The sequence below is a fragment of the Macaca fascicularis genome, chromosome 9 (genome assembly GCF_037993035.2).
Source record: "Macaca fascicularis isolate 582-1 chromosome 9, T2T-MFA8v1.1".
NCBI lineage: Eukaryota > Metazoa > Chordata > Mammalia > Primates > Cercopithecidae > Macaca > Macaca fascicularis.
This window is the reverse complement of record NC_088383.1, coordinates 16,419,551-16,440,758: the sequence shown is the minus strand read 5'-3', so window position 1 is coordinate 16,440,758 and position 21,208 is coordinate 16,419,551. Positions and strand designations below refer to the sequence as shown.

Genomic DNA, 21,208 nt, shown 5'->3' with positions numbered 1-21,208 from the left:
CCATTGCACTCTAGCCTGGGCAACAGAGTGACACTCCATCTCAAAAAAAAGATTGGTAATGTCATGAATGGAAAATATGAGAAATCAAACTGCAGCCAAGAGCAGGAAGGGCAAAGGAAGGAAGTGAAAGAAAATTCCCTTGAAGAAACATGTTAATCCACATTTTACATCCTAAAGTTCAAATGCTATCTATGATGCATTAAGAAACTTGCATATTTATAAATGCAGAATCTGTAAGAGAGAAGCATTCCATCTAGAAAGATTTTGATGCAGAGATGCAGTTTGCAAACTATTTATCAAAGACATGACTTCAAGAGTGGTAATATTTTCTATCAATTTTTTATTGAACTTGGAGATTAAAGAAAACTTCTTCATTGGAGGTTTGGGAGCATGGAAACACATTTGAGAATATAATTATAATCCTTACACACAGGATCTCATTGCTAGAATTTCTCTTGTTTCTACCAGTGAGGATGGCAAGGAAATTAGATTGAAATCACCAGGTACACCCACGATTTTATGAGCAAAAGTTTCTGAATTGTATAAAAACACTTCTCAAACAAACAAAAATCCAACTTTTAGTTAAAATGAAAATGCTAAGAGAGAAGAGATCATTAGAATAACACCCAAAAAAGAATTTTCCCAAATGAGTAGAGTTGTTTATTCTGGAGGGTAGGAGTAGAGAGAGAGAAACACTCAAAGATATTGTAACTTTAAGTATATAAAAGTTACATACATATAAAAGTTACATACTATGTCCTGCCCTTACCATGTAGAGAAAAAAAGGGTTTATCTAATAGAGAAAAAAATTCTGCCACAGGGGAAAAAGAACTTTGTAAAAAATATTTAAGCAAAATTATTACAGTCCAACCTGTTGGACTGGACTCATGAGGCCCAATATTGGATTATAGACAGTGACGTACTGGTAGATTTTTACTAACTAGTCTCTGGGAAGGAAAAAGAGCCCTGATGCATAGCATTTGCCACTGATTTCAAGTCACCACCACGATTGTTACGGAATACAGAGCTGGGAAGAGATGCCAGGTCCCACACCATTATGTAGCGTTTCCTCTTACAGATACAATAGACATAAATCACATCCTGAGCACAGATAATAGTCAAATGTAATAAAATAGCAAGCATGTGGTTTTGAGTATTTATTACCCTTTTTTAAAGAAATATAATTTACTTAAGTTTACATTTGTATAATTTAAGTTGTAATAATGGCTCTGTTTGACAACCGGCACCGAAAAGTCTTGAAATCATTAACATTTGGGTCTCAAGAGCCATCATGAGCCAGTTAGGACCCAGCACTGGGTAGATCTAACATTGTATCCAACAGAAGAGAGCCACAGAAGCTTCAGTCCTCCAAGCAGCCTTCCTGAGTCACTCTTAAATATTTTAACGTTGACTTTTATCAACAGTTAATATGAGATCCAATTAAACAAAGAGAGCTTTGGCTGAGAAACTCTGTTAAAAACACTGACACTTGGCCGTAACTACAGGCTTTTTTCTTTTCTTTTTCTTTTTCTTTTTTTTTTTTTTTTTTTTGAGATGGAGTCTCACTTGATTGCCCAGACTGAAATACAGCGGCGTGATCTCGGCTCACTGCAACCTCCGCCTCCCAGGTTCAAGCAACTCTCCTGCCTCAGCCTCCTGTGTAGCTGGGATTATAGGCACCTGCCACCAAGCCCGGCTGATTTTTTGTGTTTTTAGTAGAGACCGGGTTTCACTCAGTTGGCCAGGCTGGTCTTGAACTCCTGACCTCATGATCTGCCTGCCTTGGCCTCCCAAAGTGCTGGGATTACAGGCCACCACGCCTGGCTGGCATCTTCGATTGTCACAACTGAGAGAGGGTGCTATTGGCATCTAGCCAGGGGCCAGGGACGCTGGCCAAACATCCTACAATGCAGAGGACAGGCCCCCCCCCACCCCCACCCCAACTCAGAATGTTGACAGTGCTTAGGCCGAGAAACCCTGCTGTGAGTCTTGTGTAATCTGTGAAATGTAATATAATTGTTTTTTTTCTTTTTGAGACAGAGTTTGGATCCTGTTGCCCAGGCTGGAGTGCAGTGGCGTGCTCTCGGCTCACTGCAACCTGTGCCTCCCGGGTTCAAGCCACTTTTCTGCCTCATCCTCCTGAGTAGTTGGGATTACAGGCACCTGCCACTATGCCCAGCTAATTTTTATTGTTTTTAGGATTTTTAGTAGAGACAGGGTTTCACCATGTTGACCAGACTGGTCTCAAACTCCTGATCTCAGGTGATCTGCCCACCTCGGTCTGCCAAAGTGCTGGGATGACAGGCATGAGCCACCACGCCCGGCCAATACATTTCTTTATAACTTACTACCAGTTTCTCTCCTAAAACATTTCCCTCTATCTGATAAGAATTTTGTAATCCGTCATGTTTCTCCTTTGTCCTTCACTAGCAGTAACTATATTAATTCTTTGCTTGCTCCTTTTTAGGACTTTTTGGGATTTTTTGTTTTTATTTTAACCTTATTATACACAGTCTTTTATTAATGAGACAAATTCTCCTTAGAAATAGGAAGAAGATAAATGGACGGATGGATGGATGGATGGATGGATGGATGGATGGATGGATGGATGGATGGATGCTTGGATAGGTGGATGGATGGATGCTTGGATAGATGCAAGGATTGATGGATGCCTGGATAGATGGATGGACAGATGGATGGATGCTTGGATGGATGGATGGATGCTTGGATAGATGGATGTCTGGAAGGATGGATGGATGGATGCTTGGATGATGCATGGATGGATGGATGGATGGATGGATGTGGATGGATGCTTGGATGGATGGATGGATGGATTCATGCTTGGATGCTTGGATGCATGGATGCATGGATGGATGGATGTGTGGGTAGATGGATGAATGCTTGAATGGGAGGAAAAAGTTAAAAGAAAGAGGAAATTTAAAAGTAAGGATGAAATTTTGCCTTGAAATGCAAAACGCCGAAAATAATTGGGTGGCTGCCAGTATAACTCTTAAAAACTTTATATGAAATATATTTAAATAAATACTTTTACTTTCAGAGAAAAAATGATCCCTATGCTCTTGCATCGCTGGTGTCCTTTGAAGTTAAGAAGATGCCTTATAAAGACCAGCCAGCAAAACTCCCAGAAGGAAGCATAGCAGTGAGTATCTTTAAATATATATAGGCACAAATAATTTAATTGAAATAATTGTTTTAATCACTGTCTAGCTTGTGTGAGGCTTTAGTGTTTACATTGACTTGAGAAAAATTTTCCTCTTCAGCTCACCAATTTCTTACATTAGTCTGGAAATTTCCTAGTGCCTTTTGATCTGGTTTTTGAAATTTCAATATAAATGTCTACCCCAGAAAATTAAAGGGCAGGACTAATACCATTTTTAAATGAAGACATTTTGTTCAGAGAAATTCAGATAGCAGTTATCATTACAATTAAATCGTACTGATTCTTTCATTTTAAACAGCATGGTGAGTCAAGTAAGAAGAGAATAAATTCCTTCTTAGAGAGAGTAGGCCATGGAGCAGCCGCATGGCTTTGGACAGTCATTTTTTCTTGCTATGCAAAGAACCTTAATTTTGACCTAGAAGGGAATAAAAAAGTCTACTCTGATCTTCAATTGAATGAAATGTCTTTTTTTTTTTTTTTTTTTTTTTTTTTTTTTTTTTTTTTGAGAAGGAGTCTTGCTCTGTCGCCTAGGCTGGAGTGCAGTGGTATGATTCGGCTCACTGCAACCATTGCCTCCCAGGTTCAAGCGATTCTTCTGCCTCAGCCTCCCGAGTAGCTGGGACTACAGGCACCTGACACCACACCCAGCTAATTTTTGTATTTTTCATAGAGACAGGGTTTCACCATGTTGGCCAGGCTGGTCTCGAACTCCTGACCTTGTGATCTGCCCACCTCAGCCTCCCAAAGTGCTGGGATTTCAGGCATGAGCCAGTGTGCCCGGCCGAAATGTCTTTATTGAAAACTGAAACTACTAAACATTACTGACACCCAAATATCTGCCACAGAACAACTCTGATCATCCTCTGCAACCCAGCAAGGCCATGCAAAGGGAATGAAGGAATGAATGACAAGACCAGCAGGCACCATCACCAAAGCTCTGCCTTTTCAGTTATTTGTGAAGGTAGTCAGAGACTTTTGTAAAACACAGTGCTCCAAAAAAACAGTGTTAGAATTCCACCTTCATCCCTTGGTAGCCAGTGGATATTTCCCATCCACAGCTTGAACTCTTGGTCCTCCAGACCTTGTTACTCAAAATGTGATTGCAGATCAATGGCATCAGCATCACCTGGGAGGTTCTTAGCCCTGCAGAAACAGACCTCTCCAGATCCACTGAGTCAGAGTCTGCATTTCATCAAAATCATCAGGGCATTCCTAGGCATGGTCAAGTTTGAGAAGCACTGCTTTGGGTGGTAGATAAGTTGATACTATTGTCATCTCTTTCTAGCCTAGATCATAAACTTAATTATAACACTGAATCTTTCTAACCTAGTCTACTTTCAGTTATCTGAATTAACCACTTGATTTGTGATTCTCTACCCTGAGTATGCAGCAGAATCATCACTCATGCAACTTAAAAAGTACATACATGCTAAGACTTCCCGACAAATATTCAGTAGGTCTGGGATGGGACCCTGACACTGTGCTTTAAAAGTCTTATGAGGGGCAATTCTGCAGCGGAGCCAGGGTTGAGAGCTTCTAGCACAGGCAGGTGGCCTAGAGGAAAATCCAAGGTTTTCAAGATAGAATCACCTGGGCTTGATCCTGGCCCTGCCTTGCTCTAATTAGGAAACCTTTGGGAAGTCACTTTGCCTCTCTGAGACAGTCCACCACATCCACCTGATGGAATTGTTAACAAGGTCAATAAGATTATCTGTATAAAGCTCTAGCACTGTACCTGGAACAAGTTAGTCTCAAATCTCAATAAATGAGAGTAACCTCTCAAAATGTCTCCCCTTTCTCTGGCTAAGTCCAGTAAGTCCAAACTGAAAATGGCAATTAAGATTTACACAGTTGTGGGAGGATCACTTGAGCTCCGGAGTTCAAGGCTACAGTGAGCTGTGATCGTGCCCACTGCACTCAACCTGGGCAACAAAGCAAGACCTCATCTCAAAAAAAAAAAAAAGAAAAGAAAAGAAAAGGAAAAAGAAAAGAAAGATAGATATGTGCATAGTCAAAATATTTCAGTAAACTTCGGTGGTATTTAAAGCAAGCACAGCCACATCTTTCTTCATTTACACCACCTCTCTTTCTTTCCAGCGATGTCCTCTGTATTTTGGATTATGTTCAACCTAGAAAACAGGCTTTGGGATTTTAATGGGAGTTATACCTGATGTAAATGACGAGTTGATGGGTGCTGACGAGTTGATGGGTGCAGCACAGCAACATGGCACAAGTATACATATGTAACAAACCTGCACGTTATGCACATGTACCCTAGAACTTAAAGTATAATAATAATAAAAAATAAATTAAAAAAAAAGAAGTGTCATCTAAAAATGTTCAAAGGCTTATAGCTCTAAGGGAAATAAATCTAGGTCCTTTTGTTTTTTCCAAGCACCTGTTCCCTAACAGAAACACATGTTACGGTTGATTCCATCAACAGGATTGCATCTTTCAGCGCTGGCCACAGGTGACAGCCTGCTGTTCTCAACTCATCTCAAAAGATCCACAAAATAATCTGATACATGCTTTCTCCAGCCCTACCACCCTATTATTGAATTGCCAAAAAAAAAAAGACTTTTTATCTGATGTAGGAGATTTACCACACCAGTTATGTAAAGGTTATTGGAAAAAGATCCAGGAATGGAAACAGTTTCAAATCTCCCATAGCTGACCAACTGGAGAAGACCTTGCCAGTGCAAAGTTAACTATGCAACACACAGGGAAATGCTACCTTACTGTGGCTTGATGTGAGAGAAGAACTCTGAGTGGAGCTGGCAGACGTTGTTTTATAGTGAGCTCTTTTCAAAGGTCTTGTCATTCTTCTCTCGAAGGGAGCCCAGCAGGGCCAAGAGGGTGGCTCACACCTGTAATCCCAGCACTTTGGGAGGCCAAGGCAGGCAGATTGCTTCAGCTCAGGAGTTTGAGATTAGCCTAGGCAACATAGTGTGACACTGCCTCTACAAACAAACAAACAACAACAGCAACAACAACAACAACAAAAACATAAAATTAGCAAGGCGTGGTGATGCTCGCCTATTGTCCCAGCTACTCAGGAGGCTGAGGCAGGAGGATTGCTTGAGCCTGAGAGGCAGAGGTTGCAGTGAGCCAAGATCACACCACTGCACTCCAGCCTGGGCAACAGAGCAAGACGCTGTCTCAAAAAAAAATTAAAAAATAAATAAATAAATAAATAAATAAAAAATTTTAAAAAGCCCAGCAGAAAGGCAATTGCTTTAAGGTGGTGGAATCCATTGGAACTGGTGGTTTGAGAAGCATCAGAGCTCTGATCTGCCCCTGAGGAAAGTCATTCTTTGTTCCTTCTTCTAAATGACACTAACTACTAATTGCTTGTTTTCCTAGACCTTTTTGTGTGATGATTAGTTTGTTTGTACTCCCTTTTCAGCATGGTCATAATTCAGCCATCTCTTCAGGCCTGTATTAGCTTTACTTACGGAAGAAAATCACAGTTCCCATTTGCTGCTTGCATAGTATCTGTGTTTGTAACAGATAAAATTCCTCATGTCATGTGATGCTTGTCATGTCCAGAGACAAGGGAAAGATTGCATGATTCAAAGAAATATGCCTGAACACTGAATCATTATACTGCAACAGAAGAAATTGAAATTCAATTATTTGAACACTTTTTTGGCTCACCAGGGAACTTTGGCCTTTGCATGCCATACAAGTAACCCCCAATTCTATAATTTACATCTAGCAGAAAGTGGGATTGTCTAGTGTAATTCCAAAGGTGGTTATTACAAAATATTTCATGAAAATCTTTATTTAAAAACTCGTATATAAACTGTGAACCCATTTGGTTTTCAGAATTGTTAGCAAAACTTCAGTACCTTAATATGGAACTCTTATATTAAACAATTATTTGGAGTTGAAAGTTATGATGGGAACTGCTTGTCTCATAGGGAAGCTGTTTAAATGTTGTCAAAATGTGGGCTCAGCTAGTCCACTTCATGTGATTATTTTGTTCTAAATGGCAGTGTAGGTAGGGTGTCTTCGTATGTTTATTTAAAACATTCTTCTGACCCCACTGAAGTATGTTTACACAAGATTTTGTGATACATAAATAGAGACGTCAACATTAATTACCGTTGCAAATACAAGGGAGCTTTTTCCTTATACCTTGGTATTTTTTGTCAAAATATACAAAAACATATCATAAATGTCCACAATAAAATGTAGGCGTATTAAAGGTTTATTTATGGTCTTTCCTCCATAATAAAAAACAACAAGATTTACGACATGATGAAGGTAAGATTAAATGTTCCCTACTTAGAATCATTTTAAGAAAATCTAAACCACTTACAATTTATGAATACTACTTTCTAAAATTGCAGATAATTATAATAAAGTGATTTATTAAACTTACTTAAAGCTATTTTTAAAATAGCTAGAAGTTCTTGATAAATAAAACTGTATTAAAATATTTTATTGACTAGCTGGCACAAGATTGAATAGTTTTTCCTAAGTTTAAGTACTCCAATTACTCAACATGAAACTTCTTTCTTAAAGCAATTGAAATATCTTATCACAAGCCCCTGTGCTGAAAGTAAACCTTTAGTCCTAAATATGCTTTGTCTTATGCCCTGAGTCTACCAAGAATCTTATAATGGGCCAGGTGTGGTGGCTCACACCTGTAATCCTAGCACTTTGGGAGGCCAAGGTGGGTAGATCACCTGAGGTTGGAAGTTTGAGACCAGCCTGACCAACATGGTGAAAGCCCATCTCTACTAAAAACACAAAATTAGCCGGGCACAGTGGCTCATGCCTGTAATCCCAGCTACTTAGGAGGCTGAGGCAGGAGAATCTCTTGAACCTGGGAGACAGAGGTTGCGATAAGCCGAGATCACAAGATTGCACTCCAGCCTGGGCAACAAGATCAAAACTCTGTCTCGAAAAAAAAAAAAAAATCTTATAATGAAAGACTTGGGTCATTCAGGCCATCTCGCCATTGTGTGAAATTATACAGAATGTTCTAGAACTATGCAGTCCGAGATGGTAGCTACTTGGCTAGCGGAACTGAAGAACTTGTGGTTTTATTTCATTTTCATACATTTCAATGTAAACTTAAGAACTGAAGCAGTAGACAGTATTTTTTCCATTAAACACAGTTGTATTACTTTCATAGGACTACATTTCACTTTAACCATTAAAAATTTAGTAATTGTTATGTGCTGCAAATGTGAAATACACATTGATTTTGGAGACTTAGTTAAAAAATGTAAATTATGGGTATTTTCATAGGAATTACATATTAAAATGATAATAGTTTCATCATTAATAAATAATTAGATGATTCATAATAAATAACCAATTACATGTTGAAAGGATAATAGTTTTATCATTAATAAATAATAGTTGATATTTAGGGTTAGATAAAATATGTTATTAAAATTAACATCCCCTGCTTGTTTTCACTCCTTTTTTTTTTTTTTTTTTTGAGACAGAGTTTCAATCTTGTCACCCAAGTTGGAGTGCAGTGGCACTATGATGTCAGCTCACTGCAACCTCCGCTTCCCAGGTTCCAGTGATTCTCCTACCTCAGCCTCCCAAGTAGCTGGGATTACAGGTGTACGCCACCACACCTGGCTAATTTTATATTTTTAGTAGAGATGAGGTTTCATCATGTTGGCCAGGCTGGTCTCGAATTCCTGACCTCAGGTGATCCGCTCGCCTAGGCCTCCCAAAGTGCTGGGATTATAGGCATGAGCCACTGTGCCTGGACCTTTACTCCTTGTAATGTGACTATTAGAAAATTTTATATTATGCTTGTGACTTGCAGTGTGTTTCTATTGGGCAGTGCTGATTAAGGGCAAGGTTACGTCTTGAAGCTGATAATACCTACAGAACTTCAGAGAACATAGGGTGTTTAATAAATATTATTTGAAATGAGCCAGGCATGGCAGTACATGCCTGTAGTCCCAGCTACTCAAGAGGCTGAGGCAGGAGGATTGCTTGAGCCCAGAAGTTGGAGGCTGCAGTGAGCTATGATCATGCTACTGCACTCCAGTTTAGGCAACAGAGTGAGACCCTGTCTCCAAAAATAAATAAATATTATTTGAAATGAATGAAAGATTCTTTGTATATGTCAGTGTTTAGTCATGAGAAACTCTAACATTTGTGACTTATTTTTCCTCATTATTTATTATCTAATGGCTACTTTGATCTAAGCTTCCTATAGGCTTGTCAAAATGAGCTGTGAGACAAATATAGATATTAGAAATAACAAAGTTTTGGTGTTTGTCAACATTTTCTTTCTTGCCCAAGCTTTCCCCAGAACTAGCCTGCAATCCCACAGCACTAACACATATTTAAAGAAACTTTGGTCCTGTAAAAGTGATCAGTTAAGTCATCTTCTCTTAAGCTTGCCTGTGCGGTCAAGTCTAGTTTATCTATACAGAGCATGGAGTTTCAGGAAAAGCTTTGCTTTACTGGTTTCCACCTGCACATGGGATTCCCCACTGCGATTTACTGATTTAGAGAGACGACCATGTCACATGACTCCCCATCGCTCCATTCCCAGAAGGACCTCTCTTGCCGAGACATATACGTGACTCTTTTAATGATGTGTGCAGAGGCAAGGACAAGATTGCCTGATTCGGAGAAATATGTCTGAACACTGAATCATTACAGTGCAGCAAAAAAAAAAAAAAAAAATTATCAGTTATTTGAATAATTACCTTTGGCTCCTTGTCTAAGTCTTTCCAGTAAGAGTCAGCATCTCCTCTGCACTGGACACCAGATGAAATGCTCTGGGTTGCTGTTGTTTTCTATATTTCTATATTTCTACTGGGTTTTCTATATTTCCACTATTGTTACTGTAGTGACTTCTGGACTATGCTGCAAAAGCCTACATAAGTTTAGCAAAACATCAAGGGTGAAGGAAGGTCTCTGCACCTGCACCCATTTTAGATTGAGAAGATTGGGCAGTCTCGGTACCATATGGACATCCTACAGCTAAAAGGACCAGGAAAGCAGAAAGCAGGCATGGGAGGAGAGTCACTCAGAGGTTGCCTTCTTTTAAAACTCTGTGTGTTCCTTCCCGCTAATGAATTGCATAGGATGACATGTAGGAAATATATATGATATTCATAATTGTAACATCAGAGAAAAGGTATGAAGTGTTTTTTGTTTTTTTGTTTTGTTTTGTTTGAGACAGAGTCTGCTCTGTTGCTCAGACTGGAGTGCAGTGGTGCGATCTTGGTTCACTGCAACCTCTGCCTCTCGGGTTCAAGTGATTCTCCTGCCTCAGCCTCCTGAGTAGCTGGGACTACAGGTGTGCACCACCACCACCACCACAACTGGCTAATTTTTTTTTTTTTTTTTTTTTGTATTTTTAGTAGAGACAAGGTTTCACTATGTTGGCCAGGCTGGTCTCGAACTCCTGACCTCAAGTGATCCACCTGTCTCAGCCTCCCAAAGTGCTGGGATTACCGGCATGAGCCACCGCGCCTGGCCCAAAGTGGTATTTTTTTTAAACAAACTTAATGTTACTGGAAGCAGACTGGCAACAGTTTTGATGATGAGAATTTCAGAATTTGGGAACTGAAAGGGAATTTCCGAATTTGTGATCACTGCATGGGGATCATCTTCCCACAGACTTTTTAAAGACCCTGTTTCCAGGCTCTTTGGGAGCAAATGTAAACAAAAAGCCAGTAAGTTCTGTAACTATCCCTATAAAGTTGTTCTCTGCTTCAAAATACCCTAAGAAGCATATCCTGATCAATTTCACATTTTCATTGTACTTTTTCATCACTGCTACCAAAAAAAAAAAAAAAAAAAACTTCAAATGTCTACTAGCTCTTTGTAAGTGACCTTCTCTGCTTATTTCTATAGATACACCAGTTTTATAGATGATACATCAAAACCTGCAATAACCAAGTGGCAAAGTCACCTAGCAAAGTACTCAGTGGGTAGCCACTAAGCCCATTCCATTTCTTTTTATTAAGCTAACAATTTGAAGAGCCTCTATTTCAACTCCTTTAGCATGTTTTGTGTTTTCTCTAACTTATAAAACTTGAACTCTTTTCTGTTTAACATAAAATAGTAGGCAGTAACTTAAGATACTAACTATTTTTTTTCTGAGACTGAGCCTGGCTCTGTCACCCAGGCTGGAGTGCAGTGGCACCATCTTGGCTCACTGCAATGCAGCCTCCGCCTCCCAGGTTCAGGCGATTCTCCTGCCTCATCCTCCCGAGTGGCTGAGACTACAGGCGCCTGCCACCACACCTGGCTAATTTTCATATTTTTAGGAGAGACGGGGCTTCACATTGGCCAGGCTGGTCTCCAACTCCTGACTTCAGGTGACCCACCTGCCTTGGCCTCCCAAAGTGCTGGGATTATAGGCATAAGCCACTGTGCCCAGCCTTAAGGTATTAATTAGGTAAACCAGGAGAGGAAAGATCCATTGCCTGTCTCACCCTGAATTACCTATTAGAGAATTTTGGTGAGCTCTGACACATGCTCAAAATAGGGACTAAAACTATATTGTGTCCTCGATGGACTTGGGGGTTATGAGGAAGTAACATTTACATGAAACCTCAGAATTTTCCATGGCTCCAGATTTCTCTCTCCTGGGGTCATTATAACTGGCCTGTGAGTAGATGATCACTACCATCTCTTTCAGTTCCAAAATTCGGAAATTCTCATTATCAAAACTGTGTAAGTCCGCTTCAAGCAATGTTAAGTTCATCCCGAAATACCACTTCATACCCCTTCTCTGAGTACAGTAAAATATTTGGATTCAGCAGTAATTTCATACATGTCGTCAGGTGTAATTAAAGAATGGTACATAAAAAGAGAAATAATCTTTGTTCTTGATTTGCTCGTGTAGCTGTGTACATGCAAAGAATTATTTTCAATTGATAAATAATTGTACAAATTTGTGGAGTACACGGGATATTTTGAAACACACGTGAACATAATGTATAGTGATCAAATCAGGGTATTTAGGATATCTCTTGTCTCAAACATTTATTGTTTCTTTGTGTTGGGAACGTTTCAAATTTCTTCTACCTATTTTGAAATAGACAATAAATTATTGTTAATTAGAATCACCCCACTGTGTTACTGAACCCTAGAATGTATCCGTTCTACCTGACTGTATGTTTGTCAGTCAACCTCTCTTCATCCAGCCCTCCCCACCCTATGCCAGCTTCTGGTAACCGCCATTCTACTCTCTACCTCCATGAGATCCACTTTTTTAGCTCCCGTGTATGAATGAGAATGTGTAATATTTGTCTTAGATCATTTCAGAATAAATTATTTAGGCTGCAACATCCAGGTGGCATTGCAACCACGGTGGGTCCTTGAAATGGATTTCTTCAACATATGAACTATGTGTCTTGTCCTTAAACAGTGGCAAGCAGGGTGTACGTAATGTCACTGTGGTGATGGACTGTCATGCTTCACACTGATGTGTCAGATAAAATCAGGATAAGATGAAATAATGCCTAGCGAGGAAAGTTAACAGGAATAGGAAGAAAATGTAATGATGAGTAGGTTGAGGCCAGCCTTTTTCTCATGAAGAACATCTGTCACACCCTTGGCATGTTCCTGTCGAGGTGGAATGACTCCCTCCCTATCTTATTCCTCTGTCGATTCCTTTATTAGTGTAGATATAAATGACATTTGGGGCTGGAGAATCAAATGCATTGAGTCATCAGTGTCTGCTGCATAGGGGATGCAGATCAAGAAGGAAGGAGCAATAAAAACCAAGACAAGCTGAGAAGGGCACCATCAGAGTGCTCAACTCTAGTTAAGAAGACAGAAGCGGCTGGGCACAGTGGCTCACACCTGTAATCCCAGCACTTTGGGAGGCCCAGGCGGGTGGATCACTTGAGGTCAGTTCTGGACCAGCCTGGCCAGAATGGTGAAACCACGTCTCTACTAAAAATACCAAAAAAAAAAAAAAAATTCAGGTGTGGTGGCACATGCCTATAACCCCAGCTACTGGGGAGGCTGAGGCACGAGAATCACTTGAACCTGGGAGGTGGAAGTTGCAGTGAGCCAAGATCGTGCCACTGCACTCCAGCCTGGGAGACAGAGTGTCACTCCACTCCAAGTGTCACCTCTCCAAGGATTCATGGTTATTCACAAGCTTACCTCTCTCAGTGAGGCCCGCTGAGTTCTAAGGAGACACATGGTAGACAGACTCATTCAGTTTTTTAGTGAGTCTACTTTTTGCCATTGTTCCCATAAAAGGTACAACCCAAGTTATGGCCATTCCTTTCCAACTTGTTGATTCCTGACCCACTCAATTCTATTCTAGGGTCTCTGTGACTTGAAGCCACCCACCCACCAAATCTCTCATTAGAATTTTACAGAACAAAGCAGATCTGAGAATGTGCTAGCTTTTAAGAGTTCATGTTCAAATAACTCCTAGATAATTTCAGTTGTCATATGGATCCTTTCAGATCAACTTCCAGTATTGTACTGGTAATTACTATTTTATTTCACCGAATAGTTTCCCCATTAGAGCTCGTTTGCTTTGTTTTCCATTTCAGATTAAGACATCAGTTATTTGGGCAACTCCGAATGTTTCCTTCTCAATCCCATTATGGGTAATAATACTAGCAATACTTCTTGGATTGTTGGTTCTGGCCATTTTAACCTTAGCTTTATGGAAGGTAAGTTGATTTACTTTATTTTCCCTTTAAACTAGAGGGGCTGTTGAGGGAATTTAGAGGGATATAGTTAGGGATTTTAAAAGACAATTATGGAGGCATTTTTGGAAATTTTGAAGAGTCTGAAGGATATAAAGGGAAAATCATGTATTGTTTGCTTTGGCATACTTAATGTGTTTATATAGCTGACATTTAAGATGACTGGAGGTGCTTAGTGTTGCTTTCATCTTGAGATTTCTTGTAAATAAATATATAGAGAGTTAGGCTGTATTAACTAAGACCTGTGATCTTTTTTCCAATATGCTTAGAGTGATAATATTCTAATGGAGACTTCTTTTTCTTGTTTAATTAACCAAGATCATAAGCTTTTTATTGACATGGCCTATCATCAATCCTTTGAGATTTTTTATAAGCACTATGCAGATGCAATTAATATAGGTCAATTCTGATTTTTTATTTCAGCTATTAATGAGGCCAAATAGATCATGTATGTCAGAGGATGCTTGTACTTAGTTTTTAATCTTGCCAATTAGTTTGTCTCCATTGGGAAGCCTGAACTTAGTCTTTGATGTGTTTTACTGAGGTTTGTTCTAAAAGCCTACAATAGAAATTAATTTCTGGCCCCTAAATAATTGCCAGGTTTCACAGAGCCTTCCATTCCAAAATGGAAATAACGTCCCAGTTACATGACTATAGAGTAATTAACCCAGTCACACCTTTTGTAACTATGTGGTGTTCCCTAAAATCATAGTGCGTTTTTATTTTGAAACAATATGCAGCATGGCTAATAGACATATAAACTGAGAAAACCTTGACTTTGAGTTAAGTACTAGCGTTTCTGATCATTATCAGCTGTTTGTGCCATCCTACACCCACGTGTTCTGTGACATACCTTTAGAATGGACTTTTGTGTTGTTCTGTCACTGACAGTAACTGTATTTCCAATGAGTATAAGACACAATCATGTGTGCCAATTGACAGGATATTCCAGTAGCTCTGGGAAAGAGAGATGACTCAATGTCTATAAGCCAAACCCAGTTAATTGGCTTCCAACATGAGAAACAGAAGAAAAAATTGAGGTTCCAGGTGTCTAGGAAAAAATATAGTTTACTTGACAAAGTACTAATTTGACACTGAAGAGGAGGAAAATTCTAGAGTCACCTCCTCCTTGAGTTGCTGGCTAATCTTTGGAAAGTCACTAAGATTCTGTGCCTACCTGGTTCTGGCATTGAAATAAATGACAAATCGATTCTCCCTCTATATATGCTCTATGTTCCACCAAGCACCGAGGGATGTGTGGCCATTTCTTCACTTCTTCCTATAATCCATCCCAAAGCAGCCGACAGGATTCTTTAGGAGACAATCTCCCTTTCCTGGTCAATAGTTAGTGCTTCCGCTCCAGTAAGCATGTGGGAAACCCTTGGGACACATTCCTGTGATCTCGGGCAAGTATCCAAGGTCCATAAGTGGTTTGTATGAAAGAAACATCTTCTACTCCAACTGCAGGACAGGAGAAAGGGTGTGAGCACTCTGCCCTCCTGCTCACCTTGCCCTATGCAATAAATTCTCTACAAGTAACAAACACTGTGCTCACACCTCCTAATTTGGAGAAACGAGCTGATTATATGCACAGAGCTCCAGGCTCCTTCGAAAATACATAAAGGGCCAGGCATGGTGGCTCACGCCTATAATCCCAGCACTTTGGGAAGTCGAGGCAGAGGGATCACTTGAGGTCAGGAGTTCAACACCAGCCTGGCCAACATGGCAAAACCCTGTCTCTCCTAAAAATACAAAAATTAGCTGGGTGTGGTGGTGCAGGCCTATAATCCCAGCTACTCTGGAGGCTGAGGCAGGAGAATCGCTTGAACCAGGAGGCGGAGGTTGCAGTGAGCCAAGATCACGCCACTGCACTCCAGCTTGGGGGATAGAGAGCAAGACTCTGTTTCAAAAAAAAATACGTAAAGTGAAAATTCTTTGAATGAGGGGTTTCACAGATTCCCAGAATGATGTGATTTTATAGCCCATCTTTCCCTTTATAGTGTGGATTCTTTGACAGAGCCAGACCTCCTCAAGAGGACATGACCGACAAGGAACAGCTGACAAATGACAAGACCCCCGAGGCATGACAAGAAAAAAAAAGAAAAAAAAGACCAAAGACCTCAAACACAGGTCCTGTTCAAAGAAAAAGAACATTAGAGTTAAAAATCAAGGCTTTCTGATACCTGACAGTCACCCAGGAAATGGAGGGGACCCTGGAACATCACCTCATCTACACCGAACTTTGGAGAAATTGTCATGGGTGCCCACTGAGCCCTGCTGGAAAAGGAAACACCAATGCTGGAGAAGCCATCAGCAATTGTGGAAGATTTTCTTTTGCTTTAATCGTTCTGTACTTGGCAGACACTTTGAAATCGGTATGGGAATGTAAGTTGCAGTCCAGATCAATCCAGCATAAGTTGCAGAGATGAAATGTCTGAATCACAATAGAATTTACAAAGTGAACTAAGGTGAAATGACTGAATTACTATAGAACTTAGAACTAAGACCGCACCGTCCAACACTACTGTATCCAATGGAACATTTGACACCTCCCTATGGAAAAGAAACATTTCTAAGGACATTATGGCTCAGGGAGACAAGTAATATGTTGTTGGTACTGTGAAAGTACTTTTGAAAGGACAAAAAGAATCTTGTGAGTGAGGGTGAAAATTTATTTATTTATTTTCCATGTCTCTAGGTTGAGAATCTGTCATCTAGAGAATTTGGAAATGAAGATTTGGTTAGCTAGTTTTCAAAATCACTCACTCAGTTTCCTCCTAACAAACCACTGTGCGCAGATAACTCATTTAGCAGAGCTTCTTCAGAATTTAGACAGTGCTAAGGAAAGGAAGATTGGCATTAGGAATCAGTTCTATTTAATACCTTGCTGCCTTCGATCTGAAATTCCTTTCACTCACATTATCCAGGGAGTCACATCTGCTTCATTTAGCTTTGCAAGATGTTGCATTTATATTTCCTTGTATATCTTTCCATTGACTTAGTTAATACATGAATTTCAAGGTACTCTCTACCCTTTGGAGTGTTTAAAAGTAATGGTAAAATGTCTAGAGTTAATTAATTAAAAAGGAATTTGACAATGTGGGTAAACATTATTTTTAATGTCTATAAGAAGCAACACTTCTTACAGATATTTAGCTTGGGATTAAATACCTATTTTTCGGCCTATGCCTTGTACTTGTATACACAGAGAAAACATGTTGAATATAACTTAGACAAAACATAAAATTATACAGGCATGAGCCAAACTAGGAAAACTGATTCCTAAAGATTTTATTTAAAATTGCTTATTCCAACTTTATTACTTATTTTTACTGCTAATCCTTATAATATATAACTTTGGAGAATAATCTTTTATTTAAGCTCTTTTCCCATCATCTTGAATTTAACCATCACAAATTCTTTATGTTTAAAACTCTTGTAAATAATTCATAATCGTGTAATATTATCATTTTTGAAGTAAAATTGACCAGCCAAGTGTATAGGTAGTCTGCACAATTTTGTATCCTTTTTTAATAATGAAAAATTACTATGAAGAAATACTGAACAAATTTTTATGTGCAATATTTTATAGACCTATGTATCTGAAGCATGTTTACACTGGCGTTATTTTTTTTTAATTAATTTCCTAAATGTTAAGTATGATAGAACAAGCTGACCCAAATCCCTAAGTTTACAAAGCTGTTGGAAAACTTTGTGTCCCAATTTCAACAATCATGCTTTATTTGAAAGATGAGCCAAGCTCACAGACACTAAATTTTATGTCATGCCATAACCTGGAGAGGAGCCATTTGGCTACAGCTGCGGAACTTCATTGAGGAGCAAATGAAAGGCACATGGACAAGCGCACTGGTGCAGTTCATGTTCTTCCTGCCTGTGAATTGAATACTGTCCTGGTAGCAGTTTCGGGTCTGTCAGGAGCTCAAGGCTGGTTTGTGTGGCTGACTATGGATGAGCACTAAACTTGCCTCAAAGAATTTAAGGGGTGTCCACACCAACCTCTGGGGGTCTTTGGTGTTAGTCCTCCAGGTAGAGCCAGTTTTACAAGTAGGTGGCCATCTATAGGATGTGATGTGAGCAATGGCAGACAGCTTTCTCTGTCTCCAGGTAATGCCTTGACTCTGGTGATCCTGGCTGATCTGTGACCAATAAAGATTAGCTCCTCGGTATTTGGGGTCCTAAAAGGTGCCTGAAAAAATGCACCCCTTGTCTTTAAGCCAGTATTTGTGAAGGAACTGAGAACTCTTAGGGCTACATAAACAGAGACCCCTGTTGAGATAGTTTATGCGGATACCTGGGAGGAACTAGAGATGCCGGAAGGAAGACTGAGACCCAGAATGAAGCAAGGCATGAAGGCTCCAAAGTGAACTGCACCATCCCAGAGTCTCAGCCAAGATGGCCCCTTTCCAGGGGGATGGGCACCTTCCACCTGCCCACAAGCACTGCTACCTATGGGAATTGCAGAAGGCTGCTGTGCACATGCGCATGCGTGCAATGGCCCTCCGCCCTTTAGAATATGGACACAAAGGCCGGGCGCGGTGGCTCGCGACTGTAATCCCAACACTTTGGGAAGTCGAGATGGGCAGATCACCTGAGGTCAGGAGTTCAAGACCAGCCTGGCCAACATGGCGAAAACCTGTCTCTACTAAATATACAAAAATTAGCTGGGCGTGGTGGCAGTTGCCTGTAATCCCAGCTACCTGGGAGGCTGAGGCAGAGAGAGAGAATCACTTGAACCCAGGAGGCGGAGGTTGCAGTGAGCTGAGATCGCGCCACTGCACTCCAGCCTGGGCGACAGAGCAAGACTCTGTCTCAAAAAAAAAAAAAAAAAAAAATATGGAAGCAAATGGAGGAGGGGAGGAAACTGAGGTCAAGCAAACCTTCCAGCAATCAGTTTTGCCCGGAGAACATACTGACGACAGAGAACACACAGAGTTTATCTGCTTCTAGTTAGAGCACTGCCGATTGCCTTCATAATTCATAATGTGCTGTACTCCTCTGAGGGTCTATCTGTATTCCTGTTCAAAGAATTCCCTTTTTAAATTCTTGTCGCTGGGTTTTAAGACACAAGAATAGGGGCAAATTAAGTGTTATAAACTTGGAGATTTGTATACAGTAAATAAAAAAAAAAATATGTACTAGTCACCACTGAAACTGCATTCTTAGAACTCAACTCTTGTTTTATTTAAATACATGTGTAGATATCTGTGAAGATTTTCATGTACCTATTTACCTTGTCACTAATAAAATTAAAACTGAAAGATACGATGGCATATTTCTGGTTTATTTCACATGCGACATAAGCTTCCCTGTTGTGGCCAGACATCAGAGGTTTCTGTCTCTACATCTTAATTCCTTATTAGAAAAACATTTAAGATTGGGAGAAATTTAATAGAGCAAAAATGCAGTGCTCCCTGAGAGGATGCAAATGTTCTGCTTAGATTTCAGTGATGTTTGTATTAGACTACATGAGTGGCCAGGCGCAGTGGCTCACACCTGTATTCCCAGCACTTTGGGAGGCCAAGGCGGCGAATCATGAGGTCAGGAGTTTGAAACCAGCCTGACTATGGTGAAACCCTGTCTCTACTGAAAATACAAAAATTATCCAAGTGTGGTGGCGCACATCTGTAATACCAGCTACTCAGGAGGCTGAGGCAGGAGAATCGCTTGAACCCAGGAGGCGGAGGTTGCAGTGAGCCGAGATTGCACCACTGTACTCCAGCCTGGGCAACAGAGCAAGACTCCGTCTCAAAAAACAAACAATAACAAAAAAAAACCCACAAACCACATACACACAAAAACAACTCCGTGAGTATAGTAAAAATTATTAAAGTGTATGTTTTAAATGAGCACGTTTAAGGTATGAGAATTATATCTCAATAAAGACATTAAGAATGTTTAAGTACTTTCTAGTACCTCCACCCTTATGCAAGTGATTTCTCCACTGTAGATACATGTTAGCTCCTTTACGAAGCCTTCCCTTCATCTTTGCCTAACTGTCCTCCATTAGCGTTTTGTGAATTTCCGTACTTTTCCATTTATTCCCATAGCTACCTTGCGGCTGAGTGACCGTCAATGAGAGCAGAAACCATATCATTTCCTCAATATGTTTCCTGTACCTGGCACCAACACCTGTTATACAATCAGTGATCAAAACAATTGCTAGAATGAATGCATGACTATATATACACGCATAGTCATAATCATGTGAACAGGTGCTTTTGTCATTCCCTTCATTACCAAACACCAGCTACAGACAAATGTGTGTGCATCCTCCTATTTACAATATTCATACAATGTGATGATAATAGTAAATGTTCTATTCAGTTAGTGAACCATGGTTCATTTAACCATCCCCCTCTTATTGGGAATAGCTGGTCACAGATTCTTATATTAAGAACAGCATTATGAGTCCCGCACAGTGGCTCTGGCCTTAATCCCAGCGCTCTGGGAGGCCGAGGTGGGCAGATTGCTTGAGTCCAGGAGTTTGAGACCAGCCTGGGGAACATGCCGAAACCCCGTCTCTCCAAAAAATACAAAACATTTGCAGGTCGTGGTGGTGCGTGCCTATAATTCCAGCTACTCAGGAGGCTGAGGTGGGAGGATAGCTTGAGCCCAGGAGGTTGAGATTGCAGTGAGCCCCACTGCACCCCAGCCTGGGTGACAGCATGAGACAGCCTCAAACAAAGAAGGAGAAGGAGAAGGAGAAGGAGAAGGAGAAGGAGAAGAAGGGCATTAAATTGAATACTTTCATGCTTACATACTTAGGGTTTCTTTTTTGTTTATTCCAATGAATGAATTTCTGAAGAATGAGATTGCTTGGTCAAAGCATATGAAGAGTTTTGTAGCTCTTGATAACATCTTGCTCTTAAAAGGACTAAGTTAATTTGCATTAACCTAAGTGTACCACTTCCTTCCCAATTCTTTCAGCATGGTTTAAATGGTTTGATAATTGTTTTCAAATGTTACTTTATATTAATTTACATTTTATTAGAATTTAGTAAATTTAATGTACACATTTAATTTTGAGTTCTAATATTTATCAGCCACTCAATATAAACCAATTTATTGCTCATAACCCATAAGATATTTAAATACTTGCCACTTCTCTGACATTCATGAATCCCAGTGAAAACAATTTATCTGGGTGTTTTCCCTGTACCCCATAGCAAGCAGCAGGATGAATCCTTCACTTTGTATTATATACTACTCATGCTTCAAAACCTACACTTCGCCAGGCACAGTGGCTCACGCCTGTAATCCCAACACTTTGGGAGACTGAGGCGGGAGGTATGCTTGAGGCCATGAGTTTAAGAGCAGCCTGGGC

The 21,208-nt window shown here is 40.1% G+C and overlaps 1 protein-coding gene across 2 annotated transcripts in view; it reads left to right on the top strand.

The window, feature by feature from the left end:
* The window catches only part of ITGA8 (integrin subunit alpha 8), a 196,557-nt gene extending 177,411 nt beyond the window's left edge, over positions 1-19,146 (top strand). The window contains exons 28-30 of one of the 2 annotated variants that reach the window (XM_005564711.4): positions 3,059-3,160; positions 13,705-13,827; positions 15,864-19,146. In XM_005564711.4, the coding sequence (XP_005564768.3) occupies positions 3,059-3,160; positions 13,705-13,827; positions 15,864-15,950 (312 nt within the window). In that variant the 3' untranslated portion in view covers positions 15,951-19,146. Of the gene's footprint in view, positions 1-3,058; positions 3,161-4,026; positions 5,161-13,704; positions 13,828-15,863 lie in introns of those variants that run through there. The other variant, XM_065520345.2, reaches the window with a different exon arrangement.
* The last annotated feature ends 2,062 nt before the right edge of the window (positions 19,147-21,208 follow it).